The following is a 20,840-nucleotide window of genomic DNA, read 5'->3' as shown; positions in this document are numbered from 1 at the left end:
AATGGTAAATGAAATTTAGAATTTATCCTTTTGGATGATATGGCAGTAACATGCATCAGGGAACTAGTAATAAGGGTACAGATATGACCTGAAGTATCTGGTGTTATCAAGATAAGATTGACTCCAGGGAGGTGGAGAACCAGGAAAGGAATGTGAGGCACAGCTACCTGAACATCTTACCTGTATCAGGAACCTCACCTTGCCATCACATTCTCACTGGTAGGCGGCCTCTTATCTTTTAATGACTTTGTTTTCAAGATAATCCCCTGTACCCATCCAGCGGAAAATATTTGACCTTGGGTTACATCACTTCATGTATACTCAAGATGGAATGGTGATGATAAATCAGCATTGCTTACACATCTCTACACTTTCATGAAGTGTGATTCTTTGAGTTAGATTTTGAGAAGTATCTGATAAGATACCTCCTCAAGCAGGGAAACACTTGAAGAATCTTGAAGAATTTTGAACAATCTCCAACAATCTCCTGCATGTTGCAGATATGTTTTGAGCTTGTGGAAATTTTGATTTTGATTGTTTGCGTAGATATGTCAAGTGTTATTACTGTGAAAATAAATGCGATGAAACGGTTTCCATATTTATTAGCATGAATAGAAATCCATGCTGAAAACAGAGTTGAGGGCTTTTTGCTCTTTCGGTTTTTGACTTGTGAAAAATTCTTAAACTAGACTCAAAACAGTTTTGGGTTAAGTCACGACAATTGTTTTGTTTTGTCTTGTAAAACAATAAGATAGGTCAGCATGGTGTATCTGGTAAACATGATGTATAACACTGCCATTCAGTAATATTCAGGGCATTGTGGCAATGGCATCGGGTATGGAAGCAGTTTAAAAACACAGGACACATAATGAACCGGACATTTATCATTCATAACTTATGGCTTACATATTATGTCTTCTTCTTCATCATTTGGGCAGCATTATTTGCAGCCCCTTGAAACAGACTCCTTTAAGTTTTTGTTGGAATTTGACCGTTACCAACGGTGATTTTTCTTATGACTACTGCCTGAAGATAATTGACCTGTGATTATCCCTCTGTGAATTTCTTCCAAGTGGCATTGGGGAATACTTGCCCAAGTCTAATTTTTCACAATGACCTCAAAGATGCCTTTGACCTTTGATTGACATAGCACCAACATTAGATGTGGTAGAATTTGTACAGAAACTGAAGGTATAACAAAGTTGTATAAAAAACACAAAACTGACCTAAATACATAAAGACATAAATATTTGGTGAAATTTTCAGTAATGGGTTGCACTGGTGCATGTTTTGTATAGCTAAATCAAGCCCCGTGTTTTTGTTTGTTTTTTGTTGAAGTGGTGGGGCTGTTTGGAAATGAACTTCAAAGAGGAGCATGGTGAATTAAATATGCTGTTTGAACTGAACTGAACATGATGTAGATGTTTTTGTTTTTTGTTTCATGTAGCAGATGTTACACATGTAAACTGATCCTGTTTTAGTATTGAATATAGAGTGTCATGTCATGCTGCTTCTCGGCCTTGTGAAGCTGAAATACTGCCTGGATTGAGTGGGCAAGTGACGAGGTTAAAACAGACACGTTACAACACAGACTTCCTTATCAAACCCAGAAACCCTCATGAAATTCAAATAACTTATCTATAGAAACTATCTGCTACGGTTGAATTGTTATCTGATTTTAGAATGTGATCCTGTTTTTCTTGTGATTGACAGAGAAGCGAGGAGATTGTCTTGTTCTGTGGTTTTCAGCCTCTTTAGGTCTCCATAGCTGGTGTACCATGATATAAAATACTAATGGGTACGTAGAAGAATTGGGGGTGAAACTATATACCAGTGCATTGTTTTATGAGATGATGAGATACACAATACACAATATACTTTTTTCTGTGTCGATACAAGATGATACACATGCTAAAATACATTATTTACGCCTTGTCAGTCAAATATCCCAAAATGTGTTGTAATTAGTGTTTCAAGTTCACTACTACAATAGCAGCTTCAAAACATGTCTTCAGTCAGCTTTTCCTTTCGAAACTTCTCTGAAATATTTATAATCAAGATGTTTCCACCCGATTTAATGTAATCATTCATATCACCATGATCACTATAGATATTATATCGTGAAGTTGCTGTATCAATTCACCCAAATACATATGGAAAATACAGGTATATTGCATTTTTCAAAATCATTCATATCTTCATATTGTTTTAAAATTTTACATAAGTAAAAAATTGGAGTTAAATTATGAAATTAAGAAATAAGCTTCCTGTGATCGAAAAAGCAAAACTATTTGTGACCAGTTTTCTGAATATAATGTGTCTTTTTATGCACAGCAACACAGCAACATCCAACAATATATGAAGTTGTCAAAAATGTGCGGGGAAAGTTTTTTTTGTTAAGGTTCATAACAGATGAAAGAATGCAGGCAATATATTGTGGTATGTATTGCAATACATGAATCATTATTGCAATAAATTGCATTACAAAAGTCAGCCCAATACCCATTACTAACTTTCTCCATCTACAAACTTATGCTAGTGGTATGAAATGCATGTGCATACCATTCCAACATGGTGATAAAAGCTGTGGTAAAAGGTTCAGGGGCTCCAGTTTAGTGTCAGGGAAACGGGAAACATATACTTGTGTTTTGGCCTCATGTTTGTAGTCTATCAGTGTGGGAAGATAGGACAGAGTGCCAGCTCCGTGGGCATCTTGTGGATTGTGGGGTCCAGATAGTTTGTCCATTTACCTGTCAGTTTGTCTTGTGCTATGTGATAAGAAGCATAACAGGATAACCACCCTCCTATGTATCTGGCTTGATTGTATTATTCAGACATGGTATCAGATAAACTTGGAGACAGATTCTTGTGAATCCCAACATCTACTGTCACTATTGCTGATATGTTGAGTGGTACTGATATTATTTACATAAGCGGCCTTGTGGTGATTCTTGGGCAGGACCTTGATGTGTATTTCAGAGCTCCAGAGAAGCGGTGTATTTGTGTAAATTTGCCATTACCTAACTTATTTTATATACCCGGTATGTTAAATGTTTTGAAGCCTTTTCAGCTTGCATACCTATATTTTCTTTACAGATTTTTATTTACAGATCAAATTTAGGCACCACACTTCCCCACTCACTCACTCTCACTCACTCACTCACTCACTCACTCACTCACTCACTCACTCACTCACTCACTCACTCACTCACTCACTCACTCACTCACTCACTCAGCGAATGATGCACAAACACTACATCTCGTTTTTCCTCTCTTGTAAAGATTCTGGGTTAGAATTGGTCTTCAGCAACCCAAGCTTATCGTATTGGTTGGTGCGGCGTTAAACAACAAACAAATAAACAACAACATCGCATTCATTATAATACTGGGTAAAACCAGGTAACTTGGAAACTAAACAAAGATGTTAGCATCATGGTTCTGTTGACTGAACGGTGCAGCTCTGAGTGATCAGTGATACCAGACCCTTCAACTAAACATCTAGGACACAAGGCTTCCATCCACCCACCTCTGTATACAACCTGGTCCATTCTACATACCTACCACAGAGAAAACATGGCCTCATAACAATTTAAACCCAGCCAGTCGTGTAGCTTCCCACTGCCTGCCAATTAGTCATTTCATCTTTCTCATATACTACCGTATTCGACGCAATAATAACGCCCCACTCTAATAAACGCCCACGGTGATATTTGCTAATATATTGGCAAGTGAACAATCCAAATGAGCACCCCTTCCGAATGATCAATGTACACAAGACTTATTTGATCGTGTATAATACGTGTGTTATATGCATCCTTAATTATTGGAAATTAAATTCTCGAAAAATATATCTGTGGTATATAAACAATTCAGGCTGTCAGCATAAACCACAGAATTTTACGATCTTTCAACTCTGTTCTTTTTCACCAAAATTCTGATTTTGAGAGCGCCCTGGGCGCTTATTATGTCGAATATGGTAGCTGTGCAGTGCACTCCAACTATGGAAGTATTGTGTTTATAGATGTGCAATTTGAGGCCTATCTAGACCCTGTTTGTCATGGATTCTTTTCATCCCTGTCACAAAAATACACATCCATGTATTCAGAGGAGAGGCATGACTACATTCGATCTGACTTTCCCATGATTGAGCTGAATGTATTCTAAGGCTGGTACACTTCAGTGAGCAGAACTGATTTTAATTGCATCTTATAGAATGGAAGTGACATACTCAAGATGTTTGATAAGGTTGATGGGTTGTATTTTGATGATAGACTGATTCTCGTCTATTGATAAGCCCCTGCCTCATTGCACCTGTTTATCAGGTTCAATTATGACTTTGTATGAATAGGATTGGATTAGGTTTGACATTCTGTATGGGATATTAACCTGTAAATTCATGAAAAATGTATTAATGGTAATTATTCTTGGGTTCTGATTTAGTTGGATGCTGCGATAATCTAATCATGTGGACAAGCGATGCTAAATGTGATTGAACCTGTAGAGTATGTTTACAATTCCGGACAGACCAGCTTCCAGAGGGCCTGCTTCTTTCCAATGATTATTGTCAATAAAACCCTGGCTCCATACATATGCCTCGTTATACCTCCTGAGCAGAGGTGTAATGGCCCCATCTGCCCTTCCATACTGCCCACACCAGCTGGGAACTGACCATTTGTAGGAGAGGGGAAATTGTTTCTGATAGTTGTATATGTGGTTGGAGAGATTTGGGGAAAAAGGTGGGGTCAGAAGTGATAGAGGCAGAATAGCAGAAGTGGGATAAGTGGTAGATGTGGAATAGCAGAAGTGGGATAAATGGTAGACGTGGAATAGCAGAAGTGGGATAAGAGGAGGTAGATACGGAATAGCAAAAGTGGGATAAGAGGTGGTAGAAGTGGGAGAGCAGAAGTGGGATAAGAAGTGACAGAAGTGGGGTAAGGAGTGGGTTCAGAAGTGGGAGAGGCAAGATAACAGAAATGGTTTAACCAACAGTGGTCTGGTAGTAGTATATGCAGCAGAGGTGGACTACCAGAAGCTACAGAGCTGTGATGGTGTGAGAGTTAACAGGAGGCCCTGATTGATGGACAGCAGATATATGTGAAGAAAGACACAGCAGGGAAATCTGTGATCTTCTCCTCTAACTTGCATTACTCGAACTCTGGACATTTGTCGTGATGTGAATGAAGAATCAGTCTCGAAAGTAGCCATGATTGCAGCTCTTGAACACCATGCCTCCAGGGAGAGGACTTATCAGGGGGTAACCAACCATGTGGATTCTCACAGATAGCATTACCTAGCCAACATCACAGTAATTTGTTAATGAGCATAGGCAGACTGTAGTTGGCTATTATCCTGTGAAGGATTATACAGCATCTTGCTGTTGAGGATATACCTGCCTGGTCAGACCGGATACAGAACTTGGGATGAACACTTGGACCAAGCATACTGCAGTGTAGTCAAGTTCATCCAGGAGAATTACCTAATATTTTATAAGGCGTTATACACTGAAGTGTATCATATCCTGTAGCAGGGATACTTGAATTGAGAAGTTTATACCGCAGTGGTGCTTAGAGGCAAACAGCCATATACTTATTAGTTAATGAGTAGTGTTTGGACAAATTCTACTTTATCGTATGTGGATTATGACAGCCTTGGGAGAGAGTTTGGAAATGTTGATGGACATGTTTTCTCTCCAGACACGCAGGAATTCAGGATTGGAATTACAAACATTGAGATTATAGTCCCTGGTCACAGGAGTATATGGCTTGTATGGCTGGACTGACCACACAGAGAGAACGGTAACAAGCCACGCCGGTATGTTGAGCACACCCGTGTAAAACAGGTGATCCACATGTCCGAAATTCCAGTAACCAATTCTCAATTCTATAGGTCGGGATTTTCATGAGAATTGCTGTAGGCTCTCCGGAGCTTGTTAAAAGTTGCCACGGGATATGGATTTAGTAAGCTATTGGTGACAATGCGATTGTATGATACAGGACCCTAATGACAGTATCGGGAGAAAGGGGAGCCCTGCATGGGAGGAGTCCTGATACTTGATATGTGGACATTTGTATAGAGCCAATATAGTGAGTGGTTGGTGTACTCACCAATTAAGTTCTTACCAAACTTGTATATTGAATATGAGCTAGGATGTTGACATAGGATATGGATTTGGAATCTGGATCCTTCCTGTTCACTAAGTGGATATTTCATCTGTTGATATACTACCCACAGACCCTGCAGTGGACGGATGTTAGGCGCGGGCTGGTAGAGTGGAAGTATCAGCAATCTTTTCAAAGTCACAAGTGATTGGAAGGTGGGTTTGTGAAGGGTTGTGAATTTGTTTGAGTTGGACACTTACCTTTTGGAGAGTGGTGAAGGAGTAGAAAGGAGTAGAAAAGGTCAGCTACAGCAAACACTGCTTGTCAAATAGGCCATTTCACCCTGCGCGTCTTTCCCCGGGAAAGTAGCTAATTCACCTGTGTCGGGTAGGTCAGCCCATGTTAACACAACCCCTGCTCTCCGTTGACAAGCCGGGCACAGCACAAACCTCATGGACACTCTCAGTGCTGGCAGGGATGAATAACCTTCTATGATGCTCTACAGTTGCATTTCCTTCGAAATATTTGATCATAATGCCTCCAGTGTCTTTTCTTTCCTGTGTGGTTGAGGTTTATGGAAAGGGAAATTCTGAGCATCTTTTGCTTGTTGTCTGAAATGAAATGTGACAGTGTCATAGTACGGCCTTGCTGAGAACATTAAGAGGCCTTGCTGAGAACATTAAGAGACGCACACCCAGTTGTGTGACAGAGAACAATTAGGCTTGTGATTGTAAACAGCAGGTAGCTTGAACACCGCCTTGGAACATTTTTAACAAACGGCACATCCATAAGTTGGATCTCAGCTTACAAACCACCTGATGAAAGTCAGAAGTGGCTTCCAGGATTTGTAGTCGGCTCGGAAGTGTGACAACAATACCTGGACTGTTCCGTGAACTGATGTATGCAGTTTTAGCTGGCTGGTTGTATTGTGGGATTTGTGAGTTTAACTTTATATGATGCATTGATCAGATATGCTGCTAGCAACGTGAACGGAAGCAGGATTTACGTGGAGAGCATATAGTTGGATTACTTACGTGCTACTAGATAACCAACAGCCATTGTGTGGGGTTATTGATCAGGGGGCTCAATTACTGCAGCAGTTATGACAGAGTGTACACACATCTAAGATTTTCTCACCGTCAGTTTTACCTGAGGCGTGTTAGGATGCTAGTCTGGAGGTGAGATTGGGCCAGCCTCCACGTGGATGGGGTATGTCGGACTACTCGCTACTTTGAAGTGAGAGAATGGGCTTGTCTGACTGCTTCTGCCATTGATGTTGTTCTTGAATCAGCGTGTGACACTGTGAACTTTACAGAACTATGCTACATACTTGTAATGGTACCCCTCTGTCAGAAACTGGAGGATTTGTGAGAAATGTGCTGGAATATATTAGTATGTGATTGCTGTTTAGAATATTTGGTTGGTGTTCACTTTTTTCCCTACCTCCTTGCCTAACTGGTGGAATCACTTAGGCAGCCTCAGCTCTGTACAAGTTTCCCCGTCTGCTGCCGTGAATTCCTCTGGTGATTTTAATTACTGGGTATAATGAGTACTGCTGCCTGAGCATCTTCTAGCAGGTGGTTAGAGTTTCTACCTACAGAAACCCTACTGCTGAATTTCTCGAACATTTAGATTTTGTTGCGAAATGATTCCCATGTGTTGATGTGTATACAGACTGGGAATTTTTGTAAGGTTCAAGGATAGACAAAAATTGAACAATCTGACCCCTGCTGGGCTGGACCAAGGGTGAGACAGATGGACAGCACCCCCTCCCTGTCCCCCTCCCCCTCCCCCTCCCCCTCTCCTCTGGGAGCAGTGTGAGACAGGCTTCACTCAGGTGGCCGGTTACCTGTTGTGTGGCAGACTGCATGTGGACTCCCCATGGACAGCAGTGGATATACAATGCTTACAGTCAGACACTGGTGGAGTACTCAGGGATTCCCCACTGCGTATTTCGATGTGGAGAAAACTTCTATTGATTGGATTAACCAGGATAACAAGGTACCTGTCATCACTGGAGTCATGTTATAACCGATGTGGAGAATTGTTGGATTGCTATTTTCATATTTTCATTATGGAATAATCGAGTGGAGTATTTAAATGATGATGTTTGAACCAGTTTGGTACAGTGTTGATGCTACATAGTGTGTGACCATTTGGGTGTGAGTAGTTCCTATTTGTAATAATGTCGTTGAAAGAGCGCAGAGTGGCCTTCTGTGAGGATCCAGAAATAAAAAGTGCACGTGAGGCCAGAAGTCGAACTCGAAACCAGAGCCATGCCCGACGTGCGAAATCTCAGGAAGTTCGGAGTCGAAGAGATCGGAGTATGTCTCAGGATAAACCAAGAAAACGGCAGAGAAGTCTTGTCAGTTTGGTCCGGACAGGATCTCGAAGCTCTGTACGAAATCTTGTTCGGCTGTTTGAAAACAAATTGGTAAGATATAAAGAAACATATATCTATATAATATTTGTCATATATTGATGGGTTGTATGTTCTTAATAAGTGATTGTGATGAAGTATTGAACCACTATTGACCCACATACTGTTTACATGTGTTTACTGTTCATTATTTACACCCTTCCTGCATTGTTTATGATGTTTGAGTGCAGTTAATTAAACAGATGTGCCATCTGCGTAATAAGGGCCGTTAGTATGGTGACAGGAGTTGCACATCGGCAGGTGTGTCAACAGGGTTAGTCACGTGCAGTCAGGTCAGCCAATGTGGTGTCTTCTTGTGGGGTGGGGTGGGGTTGGGTGGGGGGATGATGGTGATCAATGACGCATCTCAACAAGTATGCCAAATTTTTGTCATGTCCGATCTGGTGTTGGATGTAGTCGTTTGGGTGATCTCCAACATTTGTGACAGTTGACAGCTGACAATAATGACCCATACCCAGATACATACTGATACAATTGATAGATTTATTTCAGTTGTATAAATGATACAATGGGAGCTGGAGCAGATCCGAACTCCGTTGTCATTAGACATGCATAGCTGTGGGGCAGGGCAGTGTTCAGATGACTGCTACAGACAGCTTGACATCGTCAGAAGTATCTTGACAGAAAGAAAATGATTGTGATAATTTTTGCTCTTCCTTGACATGACTCCACTTCCTAATCCGAAAAATTGTTAAACCAAATGCACCATTTCAATCATCATCCAGTTAAACAATGATACAAGGAGAAATCTGGATGAATTTTGAATGAGTGAGTTCAATCTTTTTACTCAAAATATTGACATTTGTCAGGTGGAAACGAAGTTGCTTCCTCTCTGTCAGCAGTCCGATATATCATGTCTGTCATGACGACACCCTTATTAGGCCAGATGTGATCACTTGTGAAACCTTGGGCTTAACACCTTAGAAAGGAGTGAATTATTGACCACAACACCATGCATTGTTAATCTGGGCATCTGGGAAACTGGACCAGATAATGTAAGCCATGTTAGCCATTGTAGTCCTTAGCATTCAGAATAAACATACATCTGCTAGTCAGAGACTAGTAAAACTCAGGAAGGACTCAGTGATATTTCCTCATGGACTGCACCTCTTCATCTTCTCGAGGCCCCCGATTATGTTTCTAGGTTTGTCAGCACCATACCCGTGCTCGTGGGTTTCACCGAAGTGGTAAACGTCTGAGACCTGCATCGCTTCGGGCTTTCCTCCCACATTAAGCTGACACGCCGTGATATAACTGGAATACTGTTAAAAGCGGTGTTAAACCCAACTCACTCACTCACTCACTCTTCTCGAGGCAAGGGAGTTAACTAACTTTTAAAGTCCAGTTTTCACCCTTGCCGAACTAGGCTGGTATTATGGAGTTATATTTTGGCTGGACTAATGAGTCTATGCATAGTCCAATCAAAATCACCCAACCAAATCGAAATCCGGTTCGTAAACTGGCATGCAGATTTCGGTCGATTGCAGGATTTCCAAAGCATTTTCAAGATACTCACGTGATTTGATGCACTTCGCGATGTAAGACCCGTTTCATCACAGTATAGATCTTGATTATCGATATCAGATCGTCTTAACTGGCCGCTGCCATTTTGTTTGACGCAAATGCAAGTAACACGAGATTGGTCCATAAGAGAGGCATAGAAGGGACATAACTCGTAATAGCCACTGGTGGCGCTACGATCGAGCCCAGTAATTCCAGCCTAGTTTGGCAAGGGTGGAAACTTGACTTTTGTAGTCAGTTAACTCCCTTGCCTCGGGAAGATGGTACCTTTGTTACCATTAGGTAGATGGTAATCTCTGAAGCAGATCATCCTGACTAACGAGGAAAGTTAATAATTAGTTTCTAAGCTTGTTTTGTCCTATGCCAATGACAAGGTGTCCAGTACAGAGGACATTTTGTCCTATGTAGGGAATAGATGTCCATTGTTTATGACAGTTTGTACCAAGCTGAGGACAGTTTCTCTAATGTGGAGGATGTTTTTGCTATGTCAAGATGTGGTGTCCCATGTAGAGGGAAGTCTAGGATGGCGTGTCCAACATTGAGGACAATGTGTCCAAAACCTCTACCTTTAGGACACCCAGGACTTCTGAATTTTTAATGTCAAATGTTTTCTATTGTCATGGTCTGAGATCAGATAAGCATGTGATAACATGATATAACTGAATATATATATATATCCCCAGAATTTGTATACCCCCTGGGCAGTATCTGTTGAAATCTGAATACAGGAGCATGTTGACTTTGCTGATTTCTACTACAGGGTATGCATGGGGACTTGTTATGTGATCTGCAAGTTGAACCATTGGCCTGAAGCCCGGGTCTTGCCAAACTTCTCCTGCAGTGTAATGAGCATGCATAGATTATAAGAATATGATTGACTAGGACTAAGATTTAAGGGTTGGAACATCAGTACATCAGTGTCCTGTTAGGTCATTGTCTGATTCTTTTGGTCTTCAGCACCCATGCTTGTCATAAGAGATGACTAATGGGATCGGGTGGTCAGGCTCGCTGACTTGCCTGATGCATGTCATTGTATTCAAATTACCTAGATCAATGCTCCTGATGTCAATCACTGGATTGTCTGGTTCAGACTTAAACAAGCATTAAACAGCAAACAACAATACAACAACAACAACATGTTTACCTGGAGTCAGCACAACTCGGGGTATACAGATCTCCTTGATAGATTTAGGGATAATTGAACATGCAGGGAGGATGACGTGTCCCCGCGTTGCTTTTCTTTACAACATGATGGATGGGAAACTTGATGTTTGTTTGTAGCTGCGAATGTACATGAATTGTCCTCCAGGCCCACCTGATGCTGGTTCACACACAGGATGGGAAAGTGATGATGTGACAACTTCTGTGTGGTGGACCCACTTCTGTGTGGTGGACCCACTTCTGTATGTTGGACCGCCTCCCGGGTCTAGTGGTAGAGTCCGCCCAGAGAGAAGAAGGTCGGGGGTTCAATCTCCAGCCGTGTCATACCAAAAGATGTGAAAAGATGGTACTTGTTGTTACCTTGACTGGCTCTCGGCATTTTGGGGCAAAAAACAAGGACTGGTGGGCTTGGAGTCATTGTACTCACAGTGTCTGAGTAGGGTATACATGTTAAACTGCAGCATTGTATCTCAGTGGACTAAGCACTATAAAGTCGGCATTAGTCCAGACCAGTACACACACACAAACATGAGTATGAGAATACGACAGTGCAGCAGACATGTGCTAAGTATTGGGTAATTGTGTAGGGAGAGTAGCTCCTCTGTGGCAGTGTTTGACTCATACGTGAACAACTGGGTTTGAAAATGATCTGGTTTCAATGCTCCCAAAGGATGGAAATTCTGAAGTGTATACTGAAACAATATGTAAAAACAGCACTCACTCACTCAACAGTGGGGACAGTGGGGTAGCCTAGTGGTTAAAGCAATGGCTCATAACACCAAAGACCCAGGTTCAATTCCCCACATGGGTACAAAGTGTGAAGCCCATTTTCCGGTATTCCCCACCATGTTATTGCTTGAATATTGCTAAAAGCGGCGTTAAACCATACTCACTCACTCACTCACAACACCGGGGTAGAATAGGTCGTCGGGAACCCATGCTTGCCGTAAACGGTGACTGCTTGTCGTATGAGGCGACTAACGGGATCAGGTGGTTAGGTTGGTCACTATTGATTATATATTATTCCTCACCTGCAACCACTGTGCCATCAAAAATAACTGATTCCACAGAGCATGCAAATATATTCATGCTTAACAAGTGCTGATGTGCACATTTTATAATTTACAGATGTCAGTGTATTTTATGATGGAGCAGAAGGTTATTATTAGCCCTGTCCTTGATATATGGCAGGAATATTCCCCAGTGCACCAGGTGGTAGTGACTGGATGGCACTCTGTCCTCAGCTTTATCATGGAATGGATGTATAATGTTATTGCTCACATATCTGAGAAATGGGCCTGTCAAACCCATCAAACAAATTCATCATGTTGTCCCAAGCAGCCTTTTCATGAGTATCTTTTGTCACTGTAGTGCCATCGCCATCACTATTACCACTGGGAGAGACCGTAGGTCAAACACACCAAAGTAGGGTTCAAGATCTTGTCTATTGAAGTTTTATCTGTTCAAACATTTCTGTCTCTCCATGCAATATATCCCGCAGGGCAAAAACTAGCACGAGGCCAAGATTTTCTTTCCTTACAGGCAGGAGAGTTCCAAAAACCCTTGGCTTATCTCGCACACTTAGAATGAAAGACACATTTATTTGCTGAAGCTAGGCTTATAAAGGATAAAAGGCTGGAGGAAGCCCTTTCTCCATCTTGTTTTAGCTCAATATGTGTACAAGCTTCTATTGCTTACAGTGTAAATCGTTACCTTGTCCTGTGGTCAAGCATTGAATACCAGGCCCCAGGCTGGGATCGGTCTTTGGCCATACAGTTGTGATTAAATATGGCTGAAGCAAGCAATATGAGAATATGACAGGGCAGTAGACATATGCTCATTGTTTGAACTTGTCAAAGGAGAGTAATAAAGCCTGGAGTCCTGTTCCCACTAACATGCCATGCTTGTATGTTTGTTGTATTGATAAAGGCTTGAAGAATGATGCTTGCTTTGTTCTGATCAATCATGTTGAAGTGTGAAATATTTGTATTTGTCATTTATGGGCAATAAGTACAGATAGCTGTGATAAGACAATCCCAATATCATTTTCCCTTTCTTAAACATTGTTATCAATCATGCCGAAGTGTGAAGTATTTGGGTTTGTCCTTTGTGGGCTGTAAGTTCAGTTAGATGCGATAAGACGATCCTTACACCGTCTTCCCTTTCTTAAACATTGCCTCTGTTGGATTGGATGGCGAATCTGTGGTTATGCTTCGGTTGAGAATTAGATTGAAAACGAGTTCATGTTTCACAAAATGCAGGTTTAAAAGCTTTTTTATCGATGATATTGCCTTGTTGCCAAATTCACACAAACATGAACATGGCTTGTTAGGTTTGAAATGTTGATAATGCATCTATTTCACTATTCCCTTACATTCTTGTCGTCCAGATCAAAGTGAAGTTGTATTGGGAGTGTGCCTCACTGTTGTGGCTTGTAATTTACCTTGGAACCTAACCTGTCGCTGTCAAAATGCCAAGTAGTCTTTTTTGTTGGATCAAACCGAACATATTTGCACTCAAATTTGTTGTGGTTGTAAAAGGATCTTATTTTAATTCTACATTGTGGAAAACGATAGTTTTGTCATTATCATGATTATTGGAGAATGTGGAATATTGGAATAATGTTGTGAGGTGACCAAGAAGTTGGTAGCAAGATTAGCATTTAGCTAGTGGTGTTGATGAACGCCTTTCCTCATCTATATTCTACAAACTATAGTTTGGGCCGTGTTAATTCGGACCAGGTTGATTGGGTCACCTTCTTCCCTTGGCCTGTATCATGTTCTCCATTATAATTGGAATGTCTTTGTGTCGGCCTGGAACAGACTTAATTCATCAAGGCTTTTGTTCATGTTATTGTAATGTTATCAGACGGGGTTGATCTGCTCCCTTTGATCAAACTCAGGTTGACTTGAATGAAGTAGGTCTTTGTACCTGGACCAGAAGGCACTGTTGTGGGGACTCTGAGGGCTGGTTTCATCATCGACTTCAGAACTAGGGTTGCCACATTAATTTTATACGCAAAACCATCTTTCCATTTATGATTTAGTTTGACATCGATTAAGAACAAGTAGACAAGACATTCGAGCTAGCGTTGTTATCACGTTCTCGGCCTTGTTCATGCAGAACGACAGGTACTTTGTCCTAACCATCTGCTGCATTTCATAGCAGTGTATTTTGTAATATGATCAACATCATATAAGCATTATGTGCATGACTCATCTCAACATTTGCCTGTAAACAGTTTGTTCAAGACCATTCATCCTGGACTACCCTCAGCATTGGGCTCTCTAATGTATAACCATTTTGCATGACGCAAACGTGTGCGTCCAGTACGCACAAATGTGTAGAACGGACACTAGCCAAAAAAATACATTGCATTGCATTGCGAAGGATGCACAATATTCATTGTACCAAATTTTATACAAGAAAATTAAAGGCCCTTTAACTAAAGTAATTTTCAAATCTTACAGTACATTACCATGATTACACTACACCATTTCACTACTTTACAGGACCTTCATATTTCCTGAATTGACCCTTGGAATCAATCTTTGGGGGGCCCCAGGACTCCTAGTGTTGTAGTTCAAGGTAAAGCCCTGTATACAGTGATACCATCAATCTGTGTACGTTTATAAAACCCTGGCAAGATATGTTGATGCATAGAATTTGAGCAATCTTTTAATATTGGTGTCCAGCATTTCGAGCATTTTTTGGTCTGTGTAAAACAGGAGAGTAGTTTCATAAAATTAATTTCTCCAAAGGTGAATGCTACCATGCAAGATGTTTGCTGAAGTGGTGGGAAATCTTACGCATACTAACTCATTTATGAAAATAATTGCCCATAGTCATTTAATACTTGTCAAAACTCAAATGTAAGAAGACATAACTTTAGGTCCTCCATATTCCAATACTATTGCAGCCAAACCCAGAAGACCTCCTGACCTGGTTGTGATGCGCAGAGCTTGGTAGATTGGAAGTTGTATAGCAAGCTTAATTTGCACCAGTGTCCCTCCAAGAAACCACGTATTGTCTCCCTGTCTGATGAATGACATTCATCTACCCTGCGTCTCTGGGGAATTTATTCAATTTCAAGCTTGCAGTGATTATCTGTGATTATAGATCATTATTATCATTGATGCATTCATTGTTTTTTCCCGATATGTTGGACTTTTACAGAGTTGCTTATAAAGCTATTAGTGGGGCGCAGGTGGACAGTTTGCTTGAGGTATGCAAGAAACTTATCTTGTGTTCTAATGTGTCTAGGTTTGTCGCACCATGCTCATGCTTGAGGGTTTTAACAAAGCAGCGTTTGAAATCATTTTAGAACCTTGCAAGACAGTTGGGCGGGTGACCCATAAGTGTTGCCTGTCCATCTTCAATGTCCTACCTGCTCACATTCAGACTATATGAATAGTGAAAAATTGCAGAAAATAAGAGAGAAATCACATGTTGATTCAGTTGAAAAAATGCAAACAATCACTTGAGAATCTACAAGGAGTTATATTTAAGTGAATTGAAAGTAGTCAAAACAATGTCTGCCAGATAGTCAGGCAGATGGAAGCAAATTTCATGCAGCCCGACAGAAAAGTTACCAGCCATGGGCAGGCAGTTATTTCAAACACTGCACCAAAGTGGTAAACATCTGAGACCCGCATCACTTCAGGCTTTCTCTCCCACATCAAGGTGATATTACTGAAATACTGTTCCCTCATTCCCTCACTATTGAGCTATTCGTAACTCTTGGACTAAATTAGAAAATAATCACTTGAATACGGAGCTGAATATTCTGAAGGACCTCTTTGAGTTTTCCCCTGGTTCCTGTTTGTGAGAGTAGATACAATAGAACCCATGGAACATGGATCTTAAGGGTAACACTCAATCAAGAAGAGTTCAGTCACTGAACTGCCGAGACACAGCAGAAATGAAGCCCCCATGTTTTCACCATTAAATGCAGTGTTATGAAAAATGCATGTCTGATTCAGTGCTTCAGAAATTTTATGGTTCTTGCGCAACAATTAGATACACACGGTTTAGAAAATGTTTTTGTTTATTTGATGGATTTCATATTAATGCCCCAAATACTGTGTCCCCGATGTGGGTCGGCACTGTAATTGTTCAGACACGACCTTGTTCAGCAAAGCGTTTCACACACTGAGTACAACAAAATTGATTAATTGATTTCCATATTCAATTACTAGAACAAGCGAGCTGCTTGCTGGTGGAAAAATGATTTAGTAGACAATAGAAATGAACTATATCAGAAGTGGGGTTTGTGGGGAATTAGGTTAGGATTTCCAGACGGCTAATTATTGGTCCATATCTAAACGTTGTGAAGAGTGAAAAAACGCCATTACTCCAAATGTTTTCTACATGTACGGGAAGAAAAGTTCATTGACAGTGCTCGACACTGGTCCACTGGTCCGAGTCTAGTATATTTAGGACCAGTAAAATTAAGGAAATGATGGTTCTTGTTATTTTGCGAAAGGTCAAAGTAATTTAAGTTTGTGCCACTTCTGAAATCAGCAACAGATCGAGTATTAGCTCTAAGCACCATTGTGTCTAGTAGAGATTCAACAGGACCAGCAGATATTTTTGGTACTGGTCCTGTGGATCACTGACACATTTTGTCAGTGTCAAAAACTGATTAATTGATCAGCTTAGAGAATTGCCGTCAGAAATATAGATCATTATAGACAATAACTGTTATGAGAATTATGTTGACATTATTGATTATATTGATTATATTGATTGGTAAGAGTAAAAAGCACTTGTGCTTTGATGTGCTGGAACTTGATTGGTCACTATTTGCAATCTCATCTGTTGACATAGTATTAAGGACAATATGTGCTGGAAGCTGTGAAGGGTTTAGCTGATCTCATCTTGAATCATGTTAATCAGTGTTTGAAATTAAGCATGAAAGTCAAGGAATCCTCTCAGAACCCTCATTTTATTTCAATGTTGTTCTACTCTTAGCCCTAAGACAGTTGGTGCCATACTGGGAGGGCACCCCCCTCCCTCTTTTATACCCGCATGCTGGCCCCAACGATTTAGGGGTACCATGATTCAAATGCAACAGGGGAAAACCTCAAGGAGCCTTGGCCCCCCCTTTAATTTGTAACATTGGAAAAGAAGATAAATTTATGCTGGACGCCAACCATTTGTGTTTTTTGCAGAATTATTTCTTTATTTTGAACCACATATGATAAGGATGTGATATTAATTTAAAGAAAGCATCACCAGTTACTTGATGAGTACTTTTGACAAACCCTTTAAGGCTTCGTAAGAGGTGACCAAATGGATCAGATGGTCTGACTCTGTGACTTGGTTGATTGCGTGTCATTCAGGTAACAGTTCCCCGACGGTGTGGATCGTTATCAATATCAATAACTGGATTGTCTGGTCCAGACAAGATTATTTACAGGTCGCTGTCATATGGCTGGAAAACTGTGCGGTGATAAACAAACAAACAGACTTTAGACAAGTTATTGACCTCGCTGCAGGCATTGCCACACATGTATACAACTAATTAATAATCATTGAATGATCAATAATTCAGCTTGTGATGGGAAGGTTTATAGATTTTGAGTTTGAGTGATGAAATGCAATGCAAGATATGATATATTTTGATCAACTGTACAGCACCAATTATTGTCTCAATATGGGTTTAGCATCTCTTCTTGTTTTCTCGGTCAATACAGGCTAGATCCCAGTATTTGGTGATTGTCATGAGTGACGATTGGGTGGTTACATTGTGTTAACTGAATGTGTTGTCATGGTAACCAGTGTGGATTGATGCTCATGCCATCAACCACTGTTTTGCCTGGGTCAGAGTTGGTTATTTACAGGCAGTAGTAATATATCAGGAATATTGCTGACTGAGGCATAAAATAACACATTGTCACAGTCTTAGTACAGCGTTATTCCATACTTGAACCTGGAGATATAATATAGTCTTAATGCTGAGATGATGGCCTAGGTTTGCACTGGCTGCTGCCCGTTTCCAGTCTACGTCTAGACATTGTGATCTGTGCACGTTATCTCAATGTTGGGGTAGCCGGTAATTGCTTGTTTGATGTGTGTAATAAAAACTTCACATTGTTTTAGCTGCCTCATTCAAATTTGCCAGAGATCATGGGTGGTCTCCCTGCCTGAAGCACTCAATTTGCTGTACATGGTTACGTCCCTTACCTGGGCCAGGATCCCATGATTTCAAATCCAAGATTGGCTCTGATTATGGTCCTTGGTCTGTCAGCACCACACCTGTGCTTGTGGGTTTCACCAAAGTAGTAAACGCCTATTACCTCAATCATGACTTTCCTCCCTCAAAAGCTAATATGCTGTGAAAGATCAGAAATACTGTTCAAATCAAGGAACTCGTCCTGAAGTAAATGGCATAGCCTTGCTCCAAGGCTGTACTAAAAGATAAGTCCATGGATGTATAGTAAGTCTATCCTCATGATAGGCAAGTCTAGATAAGCAGACAATAATCCAGTCACTTTTTGTTCTTCATATTTATATAATCTAGAAATTATGATTTAAACTAATAATTATTACCTTAGAGACTTGTGCAAGTCTATAAATGGCAGAGATCTTGGAAATGTGAAAAAATGACAAATTGCTTGTGAAATCAGTTTTCAGTTATGATACAAGTAATGGTTTGCATGTAAGATCCCCAAAGAAGTGGAGTATGTGCTTCATACAGGTCAATTGGGAATCATCAGTGTATCCATACCACAGCCAAGAACATGTGTAATTGAGGCATATCTGTATTGTGTTTTAGGTAATCTTATTTCTACAACTGTATTTTGTGTGCAGTGCAAGCTATGGGTTTTGAAAGTCCAGCACATGCTTTTTGCCATTCACCCTGGATCTGTGGAATGTGGTTGGTGCATCCAGTGCAGCAGTTCCCCTAATGTAGGTCCCAAAATAAATACCCTGAACATAGCAGTGATACAACGACTTTCTGTCACAGGCCACCGCCAGCCTCTATACATACTGTATAATGGGCAGCACTTACTGCAGTGGTGGTCTTGTCTTTGTTGATGTCATTCATGCAGGGAACACATGTACACATGGAACTGAGTGATGAGATTTTGGCAAGTCTGATGGCAACACTGGGGCTTCCTTCTGTAGGATTTAGCATGTGATAATGATATTGTGATAGAGCTTATCTATCATGTTGAATCTTTAAGCTGTAAAATCCTTTTGACATGGGTAATAGGCTTTAGATAATAGGATCGCATAGTGCAAAATTCCTCACTATGATCAAGATCTGGCTGAAAGCATTGGGTTTCTTTATGACACAGGCTCTTCCTTGTTTTGTTATGTGTTATTTGTACTTTTGAATTTAGCCAATCAGGTCAAGCACAGTTTCAGTGTTTTCAACTAGGTGACATTTACAGCTGGGAGGAATTTGAGTTAGTCATAACAGAGTTATTTCCCTTTACATTTTGTTGGGCACCTGTTTCCAATCAAGTTGTGGATGCAGGTGTAATTTGATTTCTTGGGAGCGGTATTTGAATTCTCGTGTAACTTCATTGCAGGAGAATTTGCAATGTTTACAGCTGGGGATAGGGAGTAAGTGATTTGTTGATTTGGATTTAAATCTACAGAGTGGCTGTTAGGAGAGTTTCGAGCATCAATCATTGGTTTGATGTAGGGTTTGGAATGGATTCAAATCTCAGAATTGATCAATGGTTTAGCAGATTGACAGACTGGAGAAATCAATTGGTTTGTGTATGTGTATTTTGATTCATATTGATAGAACACTATTACTTATCAATATTCTGTTTAGGGTCAATCTACATTCTATTTTGCAGAAAATTTCTTTTCCTTCCGATGTCAAGTAATTTAAGTTTTCACAAAACCTTTTAGTTTTATGAGGTGATTGGTCAGAATCATTTCTCTTGTATCATGAAAAAATGCTGTTGTTGGTTTTGACAAAACTTCAAATATTTCAATAGGTGCAATACAATGCAGGGAGAGTTGAAAAGTCTTATTTCATCCCAGCTACTGTCACAATAGATGTATGAATATCCAAATTTGAAGTGCCATGTTTGATGTTCTAATCAGCACATGTTGGAACCCATTCTGAATGTCTGACTGCAAGTTTTCACTCTCTATGTAAAACAACATGGGAGTGGAGTTGTCGGAAATGCATAAAATATTAAACTGTAAATGTCAGAATTTGAGGAGTTACAGTCGTGACAGATGATTAGTTCAGTGAACAGTTTTGTAGTGTCCCATGCTTGCTGTGATACAAGTAACATGGAAACCCATGAAGATCCGGGGTAGAATATATCTTCAGCATCCCATGCTTGCCGTAAAAGGCGGCTAACGGGATCGGGTGGTCAGGCTCGCTGACTTGGTTGATGCATGTCATCGTATCCCAATTACATGGATCGATGCCCATGATGTCAATCACCGGATTGTCTGGTCCAGACTTGATTATTTACAGACCGCCGTCATATAGCAGGAATAATGCTGACTGCAGCGTTAAACAACAAACAAACAAACAAAGTAACATGACCATGGTCACAATGTCCACTGTGTATGACCTTGCCAGGTGACCAGCAGTGAGTGACAGTCTCAGCTGTGACGTGGCTGCTGGCTATCCCACC

General features: G+C 40.6%; 1 protein-coding gene and 1 long non-coding RNA gene across 8 annotated transcripts in view; one reads left to right on the top strand and one right to left on the bottom strand.

The window, feature by feature from the left end:
- The window catches only part of LOC124140140, a 33,043-nt gene extending 25,655 nt beyond the window's left edge, over positions 1-7,388 (bottom strand). Inside the window, exons 1-2 of the long non-coding RNA XR_006861881.2 lie at positions 7,236-7,388; positions 6,359-6,709 (exon numbers count right to left, since the gene is read on the bottom strand). This is a non-coding gene — a long non-coding RNA (uncharacterized LOC124140140). The remainder of the gene's footprint in view (positions 1-6,358; positions 6,710-7,235) is intronic.
- The window catches only part of LOC124140137 (FERM domain-containing protein 4A-like), a 214,736-nt gene that overhangs the window by 28,476 nt on the left and 165,420 nt on the right, over positions 1-20,840 (top strand). For 4 of the 7 annotated variants that reach the window (XM_046507534.2, XM_046507532.2, XM_046507533.2 and 1 more), the window contains exon 1: positions 7,374-8,532. The exons of the other annotated variants lie outside the window; for them this stretch is intronic. In XM_046507534.2, the coding sequence (XP_046363490.2) occupies positions 8,284-8,532 (249 nt within the window). In that variant the 5' untranslated portion in view covers positions 7,374-8,283. Of the gene's footprint in view, positions 1-7,373; positions 8,533-20,840 lie in introns of those variants that run through there. 7 annotated transcript variants of the gene reach the window in all.

The sequence above is a fragment of the Haliotis rufescens genome, unplaced genomic scaffold (genome assembly GCF_023055435.1).
Source record: "Haliotis rufescens isolate VD_foot unplaced genomic scaffold, xgHalRufe1.0.p SCAF_23, whole genome shotgun sequence".
In the NCBI taxonomy this organism is placed as follows: domain Eukaryota; kingdom Metazoa; phylum Mollusca; class Gastropoda; order Lepetellida; family Haliotidae; genus Haliotis; species Haliotis rufescens.
Note: the sequence above shows the minus strand (reverse complement) of the source record. Positions and strands in the feature narration are given on the sequence as shown.